The 13,997-nt window shown below is 38.8% G+C and overlaps 1 protein-coding gene across 2 annotated transcripts; it reads right to left on the bottom strand.

Annotated features, from left to right (window-relative positions):
* Positions 1–1,094: 1,094 nt before the first annotated feature.
* Positions 1,095–13,848, bottom strand: LOC103470234 (uncharacterized). 2 transcript variants are annotated; one of them, XM_008418517.3, is made up of 5 exons: positions 13,593–13,848; positions 11,820–12,264; positions 8,018–8,182; positions 5,321–5,445; positions 1,095–4,155 (listed from the first exon to the last, which is right to left on the bottom strand). In XM_008418517.3, exons 2-5 carry the CDS (start codon positions 12,240–12,242, stop codon positions 2,208–2,210), a joined length of 2,661 nt encoding a protein of 886 aa, XP_008416739.1. In that variant the 5' UTR covers positions 12,243–12,264; positions 13,593–13,848; the 3' UTR covers positions 1,095–2,207. The 2 variants fall into 2 exon arrangements, with proteins under 2 accessions (XP_008416739.1, XP_081466683.1); XM_081610557.1 differs by lacking the exon at positions 13,593–13,848 and having other exon boundaries at positions 11,820–13,191.
* Between the last annotated feature and the right edge of the window lie 149 nt (positions 13,849–13,997).

Raw genomic sequence — 13,997 nt, 5'->3', positions numbered from 1 at the left:
CTTATTTGTGGTGTTTTCGCTCATAATTTTACAGATATAACAGTTTCTCTCGTCAAGCAAGACAAAGTTTTCCTCATATTTTATTAAAAACAAATTAAAGTGAATTCTGAAGTCATGAGATGTACGATTCATTATTGTTTCATCTACATAAAAACAATACAAAACAGGTTGTTTTACACAATAGCAAAATGGAGAAGACACTAGACATTAGAAAGGAAGATAAAATCTGCTTTACTATTAGAATTAATGAAGCCTTTTCTTCATCTTGTGTCGTTCGCTTACTGTTGTAATGACCATTTTGACCTCTTGGGGTCACTGTCTCCGCAGCAGATTTGGAAACAACTTGCTGAATCATCGTGATGCATATTTATGCAATTCTGATTCCCTTAAAAAATGTCATTGGTGTGTGAAAGTTCTGGATAGGATTTAACTTTTTTCAATAGTCATTTTCAGTTTTTGACTCTTCCAATGACTATAAACTTAAATGCAAAGTGCCAAAAAGTTGTTGGTTAAAGTATTTTATCTTTATTTTACAACATCAGAATATCTTTTATTGCAAATCCATGTCTTTGTGGTCTTCTCAGCACCTTAAGGAGATAAATATGAAAGCTTTGTTAATAAACTTAAATAGATCTGACCCTGAATAGAGTTACTGGAGTCGATTTACTTCATGTTAGAAAACATAAATGTGTGACGAGTCATTTCCTTGAGAGAAAAATTACAAAATCCAAAACAAAAACAAAAAATTTAAGCTTAAAAATGGCTTCTTTCTTAATTCAGATCTGAAGTTAATTGTTTAATTCCACAAAATAATTAGCACTAATGTAAAAAAAGGTAAAAATTAAAAAAAATAAATAAATATCCACCTAAAAATCTTGGAAAAAATATTTATTTAAAGTGACAACATGGCTGCAAGAGTTCATCAATAGAGACTTACGTTAAAAAACAGAATTATGTTTAAATCATGACATTGTGGGGAGAAGATGCAGAATCTCCTCTCTTTCTCTCTGGGGACATCAACCAAATTATTTCAACAAAATTAGATAAAATATTATAACATGTAGCCATGGTAAAAACAACTTACTCTCTGTTAGTTTTAAAATATAAAATATTTTATCTTCACAAAACAGATTTCACCACATAATTTCATAATTTATTTTTCTTTTACCGTAACTGTACAGTAATATCTAATTAATATTTATTAGAAAATCCCTGCTTAAGTTTCAGATTTCTTGTCCAGTAGAACTACTGCAACACATTTAATAAAAATAAAAACACTCTTCCACAGAAAAACTTGCAAAGTGCAGATATGTAAACATTAGGTGTGTAAACATTAGGGTTGGGTACCGGATCCAAGCCTCAACTTCTCTTTGACCTTTCACCTCTTCGTATCCCAGTTGTTTGTCTATGCGTAACAGTTTCCTCCCTTCTTACTTCTCTCTATTACCCGTAAGCAAAGTTTTTAATTCTCTGTATTTCATGATATTTGGAGACAAATAATCATGAAATGCTAAAATCCAGCCCTCTTGTCCATTATCTGTAGTGTTCTTTTTGTAGAGTTATTGAGATCTGGAGGCCTTTCTCCAGCTGTCATTGGTTGAGAGAAACCCAGGACAGAGACCAGTTAGCCACACAGTTGTGTATCTGGACGGTGGGAGGAAGTGGGAGTACCTGGGGAGAACTCACCATGCTCTGAGAGAACATGTAGTCACATGTTGGGGTACCAACCCAGGACCATCTTGCTGCAAGGCAGCAGTCCTAGCAACTACCACACCATGCTAAAGTCAATGCTAAAATCTCACAAATAATTTAGTAAAATAGTTCATTTGCACATGTAGAGACTTTATTATATTTTTTAACTGTGATGAGAGGTCTGTTTTATTGGTACTTAGTATCAGGAATGTCTTGAAAAACGTATTTTTGATTCCTTTATATGTCTTCTACACGTGAACATTGAAGAATCTAATGTATTTTCGATTTTATGTTTATGTTAAACATGACAGTTTTTTAACCCCTATTGCTACTATTGATTTATCCCATTAGATTCACATTAAGGTATAAGTAGAATATAGAAAATTACCTTCAATCATGAAGGAATGGATTGACACATCACCTGTATGAAATGTCCCACAGTGGGACAGATTGACCAAAACTCCAAAGGTACAACTTAAAGGGCCAATGTAACCAGCGCCCCCTACTGGATGTGCCTATTTATTTTTATTCATCAGATTTCCCATTCGCTGCATTAGTCGCCCCAGTTTGTTGTCAGCGCCCCCTTGTGTCTGATGCGTACGAAGGTCGTCACCCCGTCTGGTTAGGGAGAAGCTTTTAATTTTGTCTGAGGTCTTCGTCGACCTTCCTGGCTTATCCAGGTGGATGTTATCATTGCCAATTAGGAGCTCATAGCGACTGTAAGCTCTTTCTCTCTTGACTTGAGAGCCCGACGCTACTTCATTGTCCGGAGCGCCTGTCGAGCCTTGGTCCTGATCTGCCGATGGCGTTGTCTTTCTTTTGCTTGATCGATGAGAGGACAGCTTTGAGAAAGGAGATTTCTGTTTTTCTGCCTGTTTTTCTGTTTCCGATAGCCCACTGAGAGAGTTTTGCTGCTGGGACATCTCTGTTGACGATTCTTTCTTATTCAGTCGCCCTAAGGAAGACGTTTTAGAAAGATCTGTCTGGAGCGATAGGTTTGAGTCCAAACTGTTCTGGGATTTCAGTAGGGACCGCTTCTCTTTCCTGGAGATTTTCTTTTCCTTGTCTGTAAACTCCTTCTGTGTGTGCTCTTTCTTTGTAGTAACTATTTGAGGCTCCGCAGAAAGACTAGATTCTGCTGAGGGTACATGAAGGGATTTGTTTGCTTCTCTTGGAGGAGGTGAGTCTACTTTATTTTGGATCAAACCATAACGTTCACCAGCTTTATGATGATGATTTGATTCTACAGGTAAGCTTGATTTCTTAAGGTGTTCTCCCTGGACTACTTTCTCATCTTTAGACCTCATTTCATTTTTGTCTCCAAATGCTGATTCAAAGCGATCACCACGAGGGTTTAATGCCTCTTTTTCTTCAGGCATCTCAGTCAAACACTCCATCACTCTGGACTGCCTCAGACTGCCAGAAATTAAACTAGAGATCTTGAGAGTTGAATCACTGAGTTTTGAATCTAATCCAGTATCTGATTGTGTCCCTGCAGGAGCATAGTTGTGCATTGTCTTCCGATCGGCACCCATTTTGATATTGCCATGAGAGGCCGAGTGTTTACTATCCATGAAACTTTGTTCTGTTCTGTCAGATTCCTTAAAGAGTTCATTGTCTTTCAGACCGAGAGTGTTTTCTGTATTTGGATTCATTTCTACACCTCTTGGTCTTCCATGATGAGTTCTCATATGTTGGGGTCTTTCTGTAGTTGAGTGCAAAGATCGCAACGATTCTTGGCTTTGCCTGAGATTGGCATGCTCCTGCAAGCTTAGCCTTTTTAGCCTCATTTCCTCTATTCTAGACTTAATGTTCATCGACCTGCTGTGAATAATCTGTGACTGATACTCATTTAAGCCCGTCTGACTGCTGTGTGGACTACTCATAGTGGGCTCTGCATCAGGAGGCATATCGCTCTCTATTAGGTATGTGTTCATCTTCCATTTGTTAAGCGATGTTTCAGAGTTGAATGGTATCAGATTGTGGTCTGTGCCATAGCGAGTCTGGTGCCTCAGGTGCTGCTGAGATGCTCTGTTTGGCAGCTGCACATCTCTGCTGTGCCTCGGTGGGGTGCCAAGGTTCTTGGTTCCCATTCTCAGGCGTCTCGTGGAATTCAACTTCTGCAAGTCTCCACCATAACTGTGACCTCTCATTAAGCTCCCTGTGTCTGTAAAGTGAGACTGATGCAGCATCTCCTGCACACTGAAGCCCCTGTTTAAAGTGGCTGCATCGTTATACCTGTCGTTTATCGAACCTCTCATATTAGGTTTGGATTTCATGTGAAGATTGAGAGAAAGCTGACTGGACTTTGGGTATGTAGATATAAGACTCCCAGTGGCCAGAGCTTCAGGAATTATGGAGCGAGCGTATAGTCTTCTGAACTCCTCATCGTAGGAAGAAACTAGTTGACCGGTAATAACTAGGACCATGCTCAGGTTGATCTTCTCAAAGGACCAGGTGTAGCTTGAAAAACACAAAAGACACAGTATATGAGGGAGCATTACAGTATAAAAGATGTTGCTAATAGTTAACACAATCAACATCTACATGTTTTAGCAGTCAGCCATGACATGCAAGAGGCAATGCAAGGTAAGAGGCAAAGCAAGATAAGGTGCATGTCAAGAGGCATGGCAAGATAAGACCCAAAGATATGAGGCAAAGCATGAAGTCAGACAAGAGAAAAGGCAAGGTAAGACAGATCAAGATCAGAAGCAAAGCAAGAGGCAAGACAAGAGGAAAGGCCTAGTGTATTTGAATAGGACATTTCAGCAACAAGGGCTCTCATGTAGGCCTGTTCCACCAATAGTTTGGGGCCAGTCCCAGTCCCCAAATTTGAGGGAAAGCAAGAGGCAAGACAAGGCATAGCAAAAGACAAAGCAAGATAAAGGACAAAGCAAGAGGCAAGCGAGGCAGAGCCTTATGCATTTTTATAAAACATTTCAGCAAAAAGTTCTCCCATGTAGGCCAATTGTATAAACACAGTTTGAGGTCTGTTTCGGTTCCCGAACATGTTTTAAAATCAGTTTTGTGTTTTTCCACAGGTTCAGATTGGGCACTGCTGAACGGTTGGTTTTTCTGTGCAACAGTGACATGACAGATAATTTGAACAAAGAAACAACTAACAAAAATAGCAGAGAAGAATGTGCAGTGGTCTGTTGAGGAAACCCAGCAGCTGATTTCATTTTGCACTCAAAAGCAAAGTCATGCCTGGTAAATGCTTCACTGTACAAAGGTATCAATTTCTCTGTTGTTTTTTGACATTAGTCTCTCTGTTAGGTCTAATAAGAGTGAATACTGCATTGGTGATCAGATGAAGTTCTATGGGCGTGGAAACTAAAGGAAGATATGTAAATAAAGTAATGCACACAGCTCAGTCAGTTCCGCCATCTTGCTAGTACTCTCTCCTGCCACGTTGTGTAGCACCCAACAAGGTGCTACACAACGTTGTAGCACCATTGGGGAACCAATGCATGATTGGTTCCCCAAACAAAGCACCAAAGTTTGAAGGCAAACAAACTGAATTAGTTCAAGAACAAGAGTACTTTCAGTGGAAACATGGTAATAATCTTATGAGCAGGGCTTTTTTGGAGCCCAGCATATGGATTATGACCCACCAAGACTGACTCACCTGTATGTTCCATATAAAACCGTCTGCAAGTCCAGCAGAATAAACCGCTGGTCCAAGCCTCCATGAAACTTCGCTGTCGACCGACACTGATACTGATCCCCCTGAACCGTCCGAACACAAAGGCTCTGAAAGAGATGAACAAAAAGTCCAGTTAAAGGCTAAGGATATCTATCGATCCATTATCTTTGCCCTTTGCGATCTATGTTTTCGCATCCACCTGAATAATGTGTAATTGCGCCACTGGCGTAAACACATTTTTGTGTCATGTCAGCAACCTTTTCGAAAGAAAAACCCTGGACTATAACTGGAATGTGACTTTGCCTGTTTCAAAGCCACTGGAGTGGATGGAGGCTGCATAACGCATGTTTGAGATCATTTACAAAGAAAAAGAAAACAAAACAGGAACATTTCCAGCGCAGTGGCTTTTGTTTTCTGGGGTATTTCAGCGTCTAGCCGTTTGTGGTTAAGCGCTGGGTGTTTTAAGATAACAGATCCCGTGTGGGGTGAAAAACATGCAGCAATAAAACAACAAAGATTCACATTTGTGATAATTGCTGCTTGAATGTTACAGCAACAATGAGGATTAATAGTTTTTAGAACTCTTTATTGTGACTGCCAGAAAGAGTCAAACCCAAATGAGTCACTTTAATGTAAATAGTAACAGAAAACATAGTGAACTGACAGCTGTGTCAGTCCAACCACTCCTAAAACCATCCAGTGAACATTTTCCAGGTTTTCCTTTATTGCTACTAGTGACAGATAAAATCTACAAGATCACACTTGTCAGTTTCTACAAGGTCGATGTTATGATGTGGCGGCTGTCTGAGTGCTTTGCACTTCAAACACAAAGCTGCCATTGTGCTCCCTCTCCTGACACGTTGTTTGCACTGCTGAAACATCATCCTGATGCCATTTAACAGGAAAATCCAGCTGCTCTGACAGCCCTGTCAGTTGTACCGTATGACAAGAAGTAGCAAAGAAAGGAGAAAGGATAGACTTTTAATGTGTGCGCAGAAATTAGCTGTAGTTGAATAATTACTGGAAGAAGGGCAATGCTACCAGGAAAATGCAGAGATGTTTTCCTTTTAAGTTCCAGGGAACCTTTTAGAGAATATTTTAATGAGGTAAACCAACACTGGCTTGTTTGTTTACTCCAGTTATAGATTTTTAAATTCCTGCCTTTCGGTGAAATCCCTGTAGAGATCATCTTACCCAAAACCCAAAGTCACTTTGCCAATCCTTAAACCTTTAAAATGTGGCCAGAGGAGACACACCTGTCATTCACTCATTCCTACAATCTGACCTAGCATAGCATTGGGAGGTTAAGTCAGGTTAAGACGGAGGTTCCCAAACTGCAATGGCGCCCCGTGCCACTGCAGGGGGGGGCGCGGGAAGCCGTCTGGATGAAAAAAAAAACATGAACGCTGTATGCGCTGGGTTTTTTTTAACCTTAGAATGGCCAACTCTCTGTTATTCCTATGTCAATTTGATACAGTAGGGGCTTCCAGACTTCCCATATCTGTGTCCTCTGTCACTTTTATCGGCAGTTAAAACTTTTTAATCCTTTGTTGACATGTGGTAAACAACCTGTTTTTCCGAGCCGCCTTTAAACGCAACATGAGCGCTACGACGCTCGCGCTGGGTTTACACCTGTGCGGCAGTGAAGGAGACCTGCTGCTGCTGCGCGGAGCTACGCAGGTGTGTTAGAATCATGGCAGCAAACCAGCAAAACGCAAAGAACTTTTCACAGTTTTTCCCCCAAACTAACCGACTGAGTTGAGTAAAGCTGTTGGATGCAGGTAAAGTTAGCTAAAAGATGACTAGCTAATATCAATACAGCACATTAAGCTTAACAAGTAGCTTGTAGGCTATTGGTGTTGTTGTCTATGTCCAGCTACGTACATTCATTTTGCCCCCAAAAATGTCGACACCCCCCTTCTTAGAGACAGCTATTTGTAATCCATAGGAGGGGTTGGGGGGCCAGAAAATGTTTGGAAACCATTGGGTTAAGATAATTAAGTTAAATGGCGTGTTTATTTTATATGATATTGATTTTTACTGCTACATGCTGCTAAACTTTAGAAACTGATGGAAATGACAGGGTGTTGCAGATGCAAATAGTTGTAAAATAAATATCAGTGGCTGATGACAGCAAGCAAGCCAGAGGGGAAATATTCACTTAGGAAAATAAGGAGTTTACCTTGTTTTTCAGTGAGCTAAATGGAAAATGTATCCCTCATCATTTCAACAAGTTCAAGTAAGTTTATTTATCCAACACATTTAAAAACAATTGTAACTTTGACCTAAGTGCTGTACGGAGGACAGAAAAGTTCAAAAGTACACCATCTGTGACGCATCTTTATTTTACTTAAAGCTACAAAACGCAACTTATGTTAAGAAACTTTTTTCTTTAAATAAATGTTAAAACTGGCACCCTGAATTGACAGTTTGATATGAGACAGATAATCTGTGAAAAAATGTAGCTCCTCCTTCTCCTGGAAACAACCAATCAGAGCCAGGAGGAGGGTCTTAGTAGCGGATAAAAGGTTTTCCTGAAACTTTCAGTTGTTTCTCAGATTATACTGTCACAACATGGTGACAGTTTTAACAAATATTATAGCTACATACTGCAGCTTTAATGCTAATCAAAAAGTCTAGCTCCTTCCCACATGATTGATTTTATTTTGTTTATTTTACCTTGATGTCGTGGAGGTTAATGCCCATACTGCGTGACATGTTGAGGAAGCTGCTGACCCGGGAGTCATCCAGGAGTATGTAGACTATCACCCCTCTGAGAGCCGCGCTGATTAGCTCCTTAAAAATGTCCACATCGGTGAAAACATCCATTGCTATGGCAACAAGCTGCAGACGAATAAACACAAAAATACACCGGATTCAATCATACTTGTTTTGTTGTAAACACAGTTGCAGCTTCAGCTTCACAAAAGGTGGTTCGTTGAGCTAATCTCTCATCAATGCAGCTGAATTCAGGACTTACTCATTTTGTAATACTCAACAAATTATTACATAACTGAACAATTCTAGATCTGGACACAACAAGCAATCTGTTTAATCTTTTGTTTGTTTCAATTTCAATTCATTATCTAAAAATAGACAGAGTATGGCACACCTGCAAACCCTTTAAGACATAACAGTCCAGTTAAGCTGGCAGGCCTATTAGTGGTGGTTTCTACAAGTTTGGCTTTCATGGAGTCAAGGAGGAAATTGTTAGATTTAGATAATCAGTTTCATTTCTTTTAGCTACCAAGCCATTCAAGAGACACAGCAAACATGCAGTAGATGGTGCTCTGGTTTTATCTACATGCAAAACAGTCTGAACACCTCGTTGGCTCAAGAAAAAAGATAGTGGGAATAAATATCTGGATTAATTGACTGCTTTATGGGTTTGTTTGGACTCTCTATAAAGTAACCTGTCAATATAATTTATGATCAGATTTAATTTTGGTTTTGCAAAATGGGCTGAGTGAGAAACAAACTGTACTGAATGGGTTGTGGAATGCTTCTCAGTGACGACCAGTTCCTGTTTGACCTGTTTCTGTAACAACTGTCACAACTGCACAAACCAGCACGAAAACCCAGACATGCACTCGCACTCAGTCTGTATCCATGGCCAACAGGCTGCACCTTCAGGCAGAATGAGCCTGCAGTTGTTGTTTGGACCTGCCATAAACTGAAACATGTGCTGAGAAAGTGGCTGCACTAAAAGCTTTGTTGGGTTTGAGCAGATACACACCTAATCATTTACATTCGTACATAAATAGCTCCTCCAGCTGCAGCTTTAGTAGCTTGACTAGTTCACAGAACAACAGTATGTGTATGTGAAAGTACCTTTAGGACATTTTGGACAGAGACTTTGGATGTGGTACTTGAGCTAAAGCAGGGGTGTGCAAATTTTTTGTCACGTTGTCCAAAATTGTTGAGTCAAAACCAAGAAATAAACAAATTAAGGCTATAAAATCAATGGTGTCCATTTTTTTTATATGAAATGTATGTTTTTCACCCTCTTCAGGATTATGTGCAACATTAAGTCTGACATTAGATATCGGTAAAATACAAGATGTCCGAGGATGAATGTGAAAAAATGTTAAAAAGTTCAAGGACTGTAAATACGTTTGCAAGTAATTTTGTAGATCCCAATAGTGTACATTTAGTGAGTAGGTGTATTAAACATAATGTGTTTTCAACGTGCAATATGCATACAAATAACGTATTTACGATTAATTGTCGATAAATGGTTTATTAGTTCCAGTCGATTAACTAATGATGCCCCCCTTAGACTTTCTTTTAGTGTTGTAGTTTGGCCGCTAACTAGCAGAGGGCGCCACTGGTCACCCAAAAGCGGAGCCATTTACAAAAACAAAGATGGCGGCCTCTGCCACATCAGAACGGGAAGAAGAAAGCGGTCCAAACTGTGCGGTGTTGGATGTAAAATGCTCCTCATGCGGTTCTGTTTTGAAATTTTAACACTCGACAAGCTCCGTAAGTTTCACGATGTCTTTGTTTTTAATCCAGTATATTATTAAAACTGTATCTCTTTAGGTTTTGGGAAGTCAGTCGAAAATGGCGGCTTATCGCTCGTTAATGAGAACTAGCATCCTTAGCTCCGCCATGTTTAGCACCAAGCAGGAAATGTTCGGCAGGCGGAAGCATCAGAAGCCCATAAAGCACAGCGCTCATATTTTAACTTTAGATTCTCCACTTTGTTTTCGTGTCATGTTTACAGAGATGAAACTAAAACACAGAAGCCATGGCATCTGGTTTAACAGGTTACTGGCAAATGATTTTATTCGTTGGTGAGCCCGTTTAGAAAGAGGTATTTTCTTTTTATGAAAACTAAAAGATGTCAGCTGACGATCCAGTGCAGAAATAATTTTTAACGAGACGAAACTTTAAAATCTTTAACGTTATAATACCATAGATGAAACGTTTTGCTGTAGCACATTGTTTGACACCAATTTCGTTTAAATTGAAGAAGGTTGAGGACCAACGTAATTCTGGTGAAAACGTATTATAGGAATGTTGTTATATTACAATTAGCTAGGTAATATATAATTGTTGCATGGTAAAAACGGTCCTTCTGCGTCTATTTAGCTGTATCTAACGGTGGGACAACTAGCTGTTTTGCCAGACAGTCAGATCGGTTTGAATAGATATTTTCCCCCTTCAGTGATGAAATCATAATCCAAAAACAGGTTTTGATATTTACCAGGTCATTTTTGTCTGGTGTTAAAATAAAACGTCCAAAAACTGATACAAAATCAGTAAAATTTGCACATATGCACTGTAAATACGCTGTTAAGAAGGAGATAACATTCAAGAGGCACACACAGAGATGCAAAATAAAAAATATTCTGAGGTTGTTTGTAAAGGATATTGATTATTCTAAATGAAACTACAAAGTACCTTTAAATAATGTGTAAGCAGATTAGTAAATAGAAGATTTTCAATGCATTTCAGATTTATTCTGCTAAAATATAAAACTTTACCAAGTACTTTTGTCTAGTTCCTCGTCTGAATGTCTTGGAACACTGTGACAAATTACTGACAACTAATTAGCTTTTCAGGAATATGTCGGAGTTTGTCTTCAGCAACAATACTACTTTCACTGGCAGATTATTTAACTTATAACAAGAAATGTGTACCATATAATAGTATAATATATAAGAGAAATAATCTGCCAGTTAAGGAATTATTAATTTAAAACACTCGTATTTCTTGCTGAAAAGTTACTTGTAAGTTAGTTTTGTCTTATTTCAGTAACGGCCTACTAGGGCCATTGTTGATAGAAAAAAGTTTTAAATTTATGCTGAAAAAGTCAGAAATTTTTAGATTAATATCAGAAATTATCTAGAAACCCCCCCAGAAACTTCTGAGTTTGAAAAGTCAAAACATTTGCAAAATAAATTGGAGGTTGAAGAGTCAAAAATCTTCAACTTCTGAAAATTTCTAAAAGCAGAAAATTTTCGACTTTTGAAACTCAAATTTTCCAAACTTTTTATAGAAAAGTTCTGAAATCAATCTAAAATCTTATGAGTTTTTTTATTTTTTTTAGATAATTTGCCTCTAGTGAATTTCTAAGATTAATCTCAAAATGTTTGACTTTTACCATTTAATTTTTGACTGTCAGAAGTGTCCAAGTTTGTTCTAGAAAATTTCTAAAATTAGTCTAGAAATTTCAGATATTTTGGCAGGAATTGACTTATTTTTCTCCATCTATGATGACCGTAGAACACCGTTATACATTTCAAGCCCACCAAGTCCTAAAACATCACCACCTTCTTAAACCTGATTGTACTCAAGTAAGAGTACTTCAACATATTTTTACTCAAGTAAAAGTAAAAAGTATTTGGTAGAAAGTATATTCAAGTAGTAACTGATCAAATTATCAATCGTTTAATGTGGACCAAAATTTATTTCCACTAGAAACGTGTTTTTGCAGTGTACACCTGACAGAGAGCAGGTAGGGCTCAGATCTCACCTTTTCCGCCAGCTGGATCTGTTTCCGCACCACCTCTTTAATGGTCGGCGTGTCCTGCCGGGGCGGGTGGAACAGCAGGCTGATGTTGGTGTCGGCGGTGTCCTGCTGGGCCTTCGGCCAGCCCAGCTCCAGCTCCGGAATCTCCTCATCGGACTCGGTGGGGAAGTAGGTAGAGGGGCTGACCTGGTCTGCGTTTCCCGAGTCTTCACCCACGGCCGGCAGCTCTGCGTTTTCCAAAATGAAGCGGATCTCCTCAGCGGACAGGAAGTGGCTGACCTGCTCCGCCTGCAGGTACTCCTCGTAGGCGTCGACGCCGCCGCACAGCAGGGCGTAGATGGCCAGGCGGTACGACTCCCGGTAGTGAGGCTGGACGTAGCGGCTCTCGTCCTCAATGGAGGACAGCTGGGACAGGTTGGACTCCATGGAGGACGGATTCACTCCAAGTCTGCGTGTGAAAGCATCGCATCAGTTTCATATTTATAATTCAGGTTTCAGCGTCCGGTTTAAAAACGTTCCTGCGTAACAAACGTATCAGACCAACCGCTGATGTTTGTTTTCAGGACAGTAGATGCAGAGTTCAGTAGTAACTAGTTACATTTACTCAATTACATTCACTTGAGTGACGTTTTTAAAAAAAATTACTTTCAGGAGTATTTTTACTATGCTGTAATTTTATTATGAAGTATTTCTACTCTTGAGTAAAGTTTCCGGATTTTCTACTCACTGAATGAAAAACACAAAATGTTTTTAACTATAAATTCACCAGACACAGACACACACCTGCAGTTTCTGTTAAAGTTTCACAAGTTTTTTTTATTTAAACTGAATTGGAAACATTTTCTTTTGCCTGGTTTTGTAATTTTTTGACTTGTTTGAATTCATTATTGTCATTTTGGTCCTAAAAATACCAACATTTCCACAAAGTTTTATATTTTGTCTGATGATGTAGTTTTTAAATCTTAAATGATTAATCAGTTACTCGGCACTCGAGTAGACTTTTTACCAAATACTTTTTTACTCTTACTTCTTAGCTACTTTTACTTGAGTACATTTTTTGAGTACTAATCTGGTAGTAACTAGTTACATTTGCTGAGTGTACTTCTACAAGTAGTTTTACGACTGTGTACTATTTTACTCGAGTAATAATATGATGGTTTATAAATATAAACCTCTGTGAGTAACTTCATCAAATGAACAAAACCATGTTTGTGAAAAATCCACGAGACGCAAACAGACTTATAGTTTATGTAACTCGGTTACATTAACTTGTTTTTGCTTCTTGGAAAGAATGTACTTTTATGAGTACTTTTACTTGAGTCATACCATCACTAAGTATTGTAAACCTTCTGGATACTCTACATACTTTGAGTAACTTGAATGAATGAAAGAAACGAACAAAAAAGTTTAACCAAAAAATATGTACATTTTATGTCGGAGTGAGACCTCTTGTTTATACGCAGTCTGTTATAGTAATTTTATTGTCAATTTTTTTTCATTTTAGTCTTTAAAATACCAGAATGTAAACATAACTTTATAATTGTAATTTTTAATTAAATCAGGTGTTATTAGTTTCTTGGGATTTAAATACTCTAAAGTAGTGCTTTTATTATTCAGTACAATTTTGGGTGCTCCATCCACCTCTAAGTAGAAGTAATTTCTGTACATTTAAACAATTATTGTTCTTGCAGTGAGAGGCTGTTTAACTGGAATTATAAAAGGATTAAATTACCAGTCAGACTGGATAAAACTAATTACCAAACAGAAACAACTTACTTGATCACTGCAGATCCTGGTTTCCTGATCTGCTGTGAACCTCAAGCATATTAAAATGTGTAGAAAATAAAAGCCCAGTGTTCGTCCGTCTGCCTCCAGCGGAGCAGCCCATCTGAACTCTGTCAGCGCCAACAGCTGTACCTGCCCCGTTTCCCCCACTCACACATACTGGGACAGGCTCCGCCCACCTGAGCTCACCTGGCTCCCAGGAACAGGTTTGTTGGGCTGGTTACCTGCCACTCGCTCTGCTGGGTCTGACAGCGCCACCATTTTACCTTTCAGCCCAACTCACTACTGCTGGATCTACGGTGGTGATGATGATGGGATTTTATTGCCATCAAAAAGCAAAAAAAAATTTTACATAAAAATTATAACGAGACATTTTCCCCTTGTTATAAGTGAAAT

The sequence above is a fragment of the Poecilia reticulata genome, chromosome 1 (genome assembly GCF_904066995.2).
Source record: "Poecilia reticulata chromosome 1, P_reticulata-male-v2, whole genome shotgun sequence".
NCBI lineage: Eukaryota > Metazoa > Chordata > Actinopteri > Cyprinodontiformes > Poeciliidae > Poecilia > Poecilia reticulata.
This window is presented reverse-complemented; position numbering and strand designations above follow the sequence as displayed.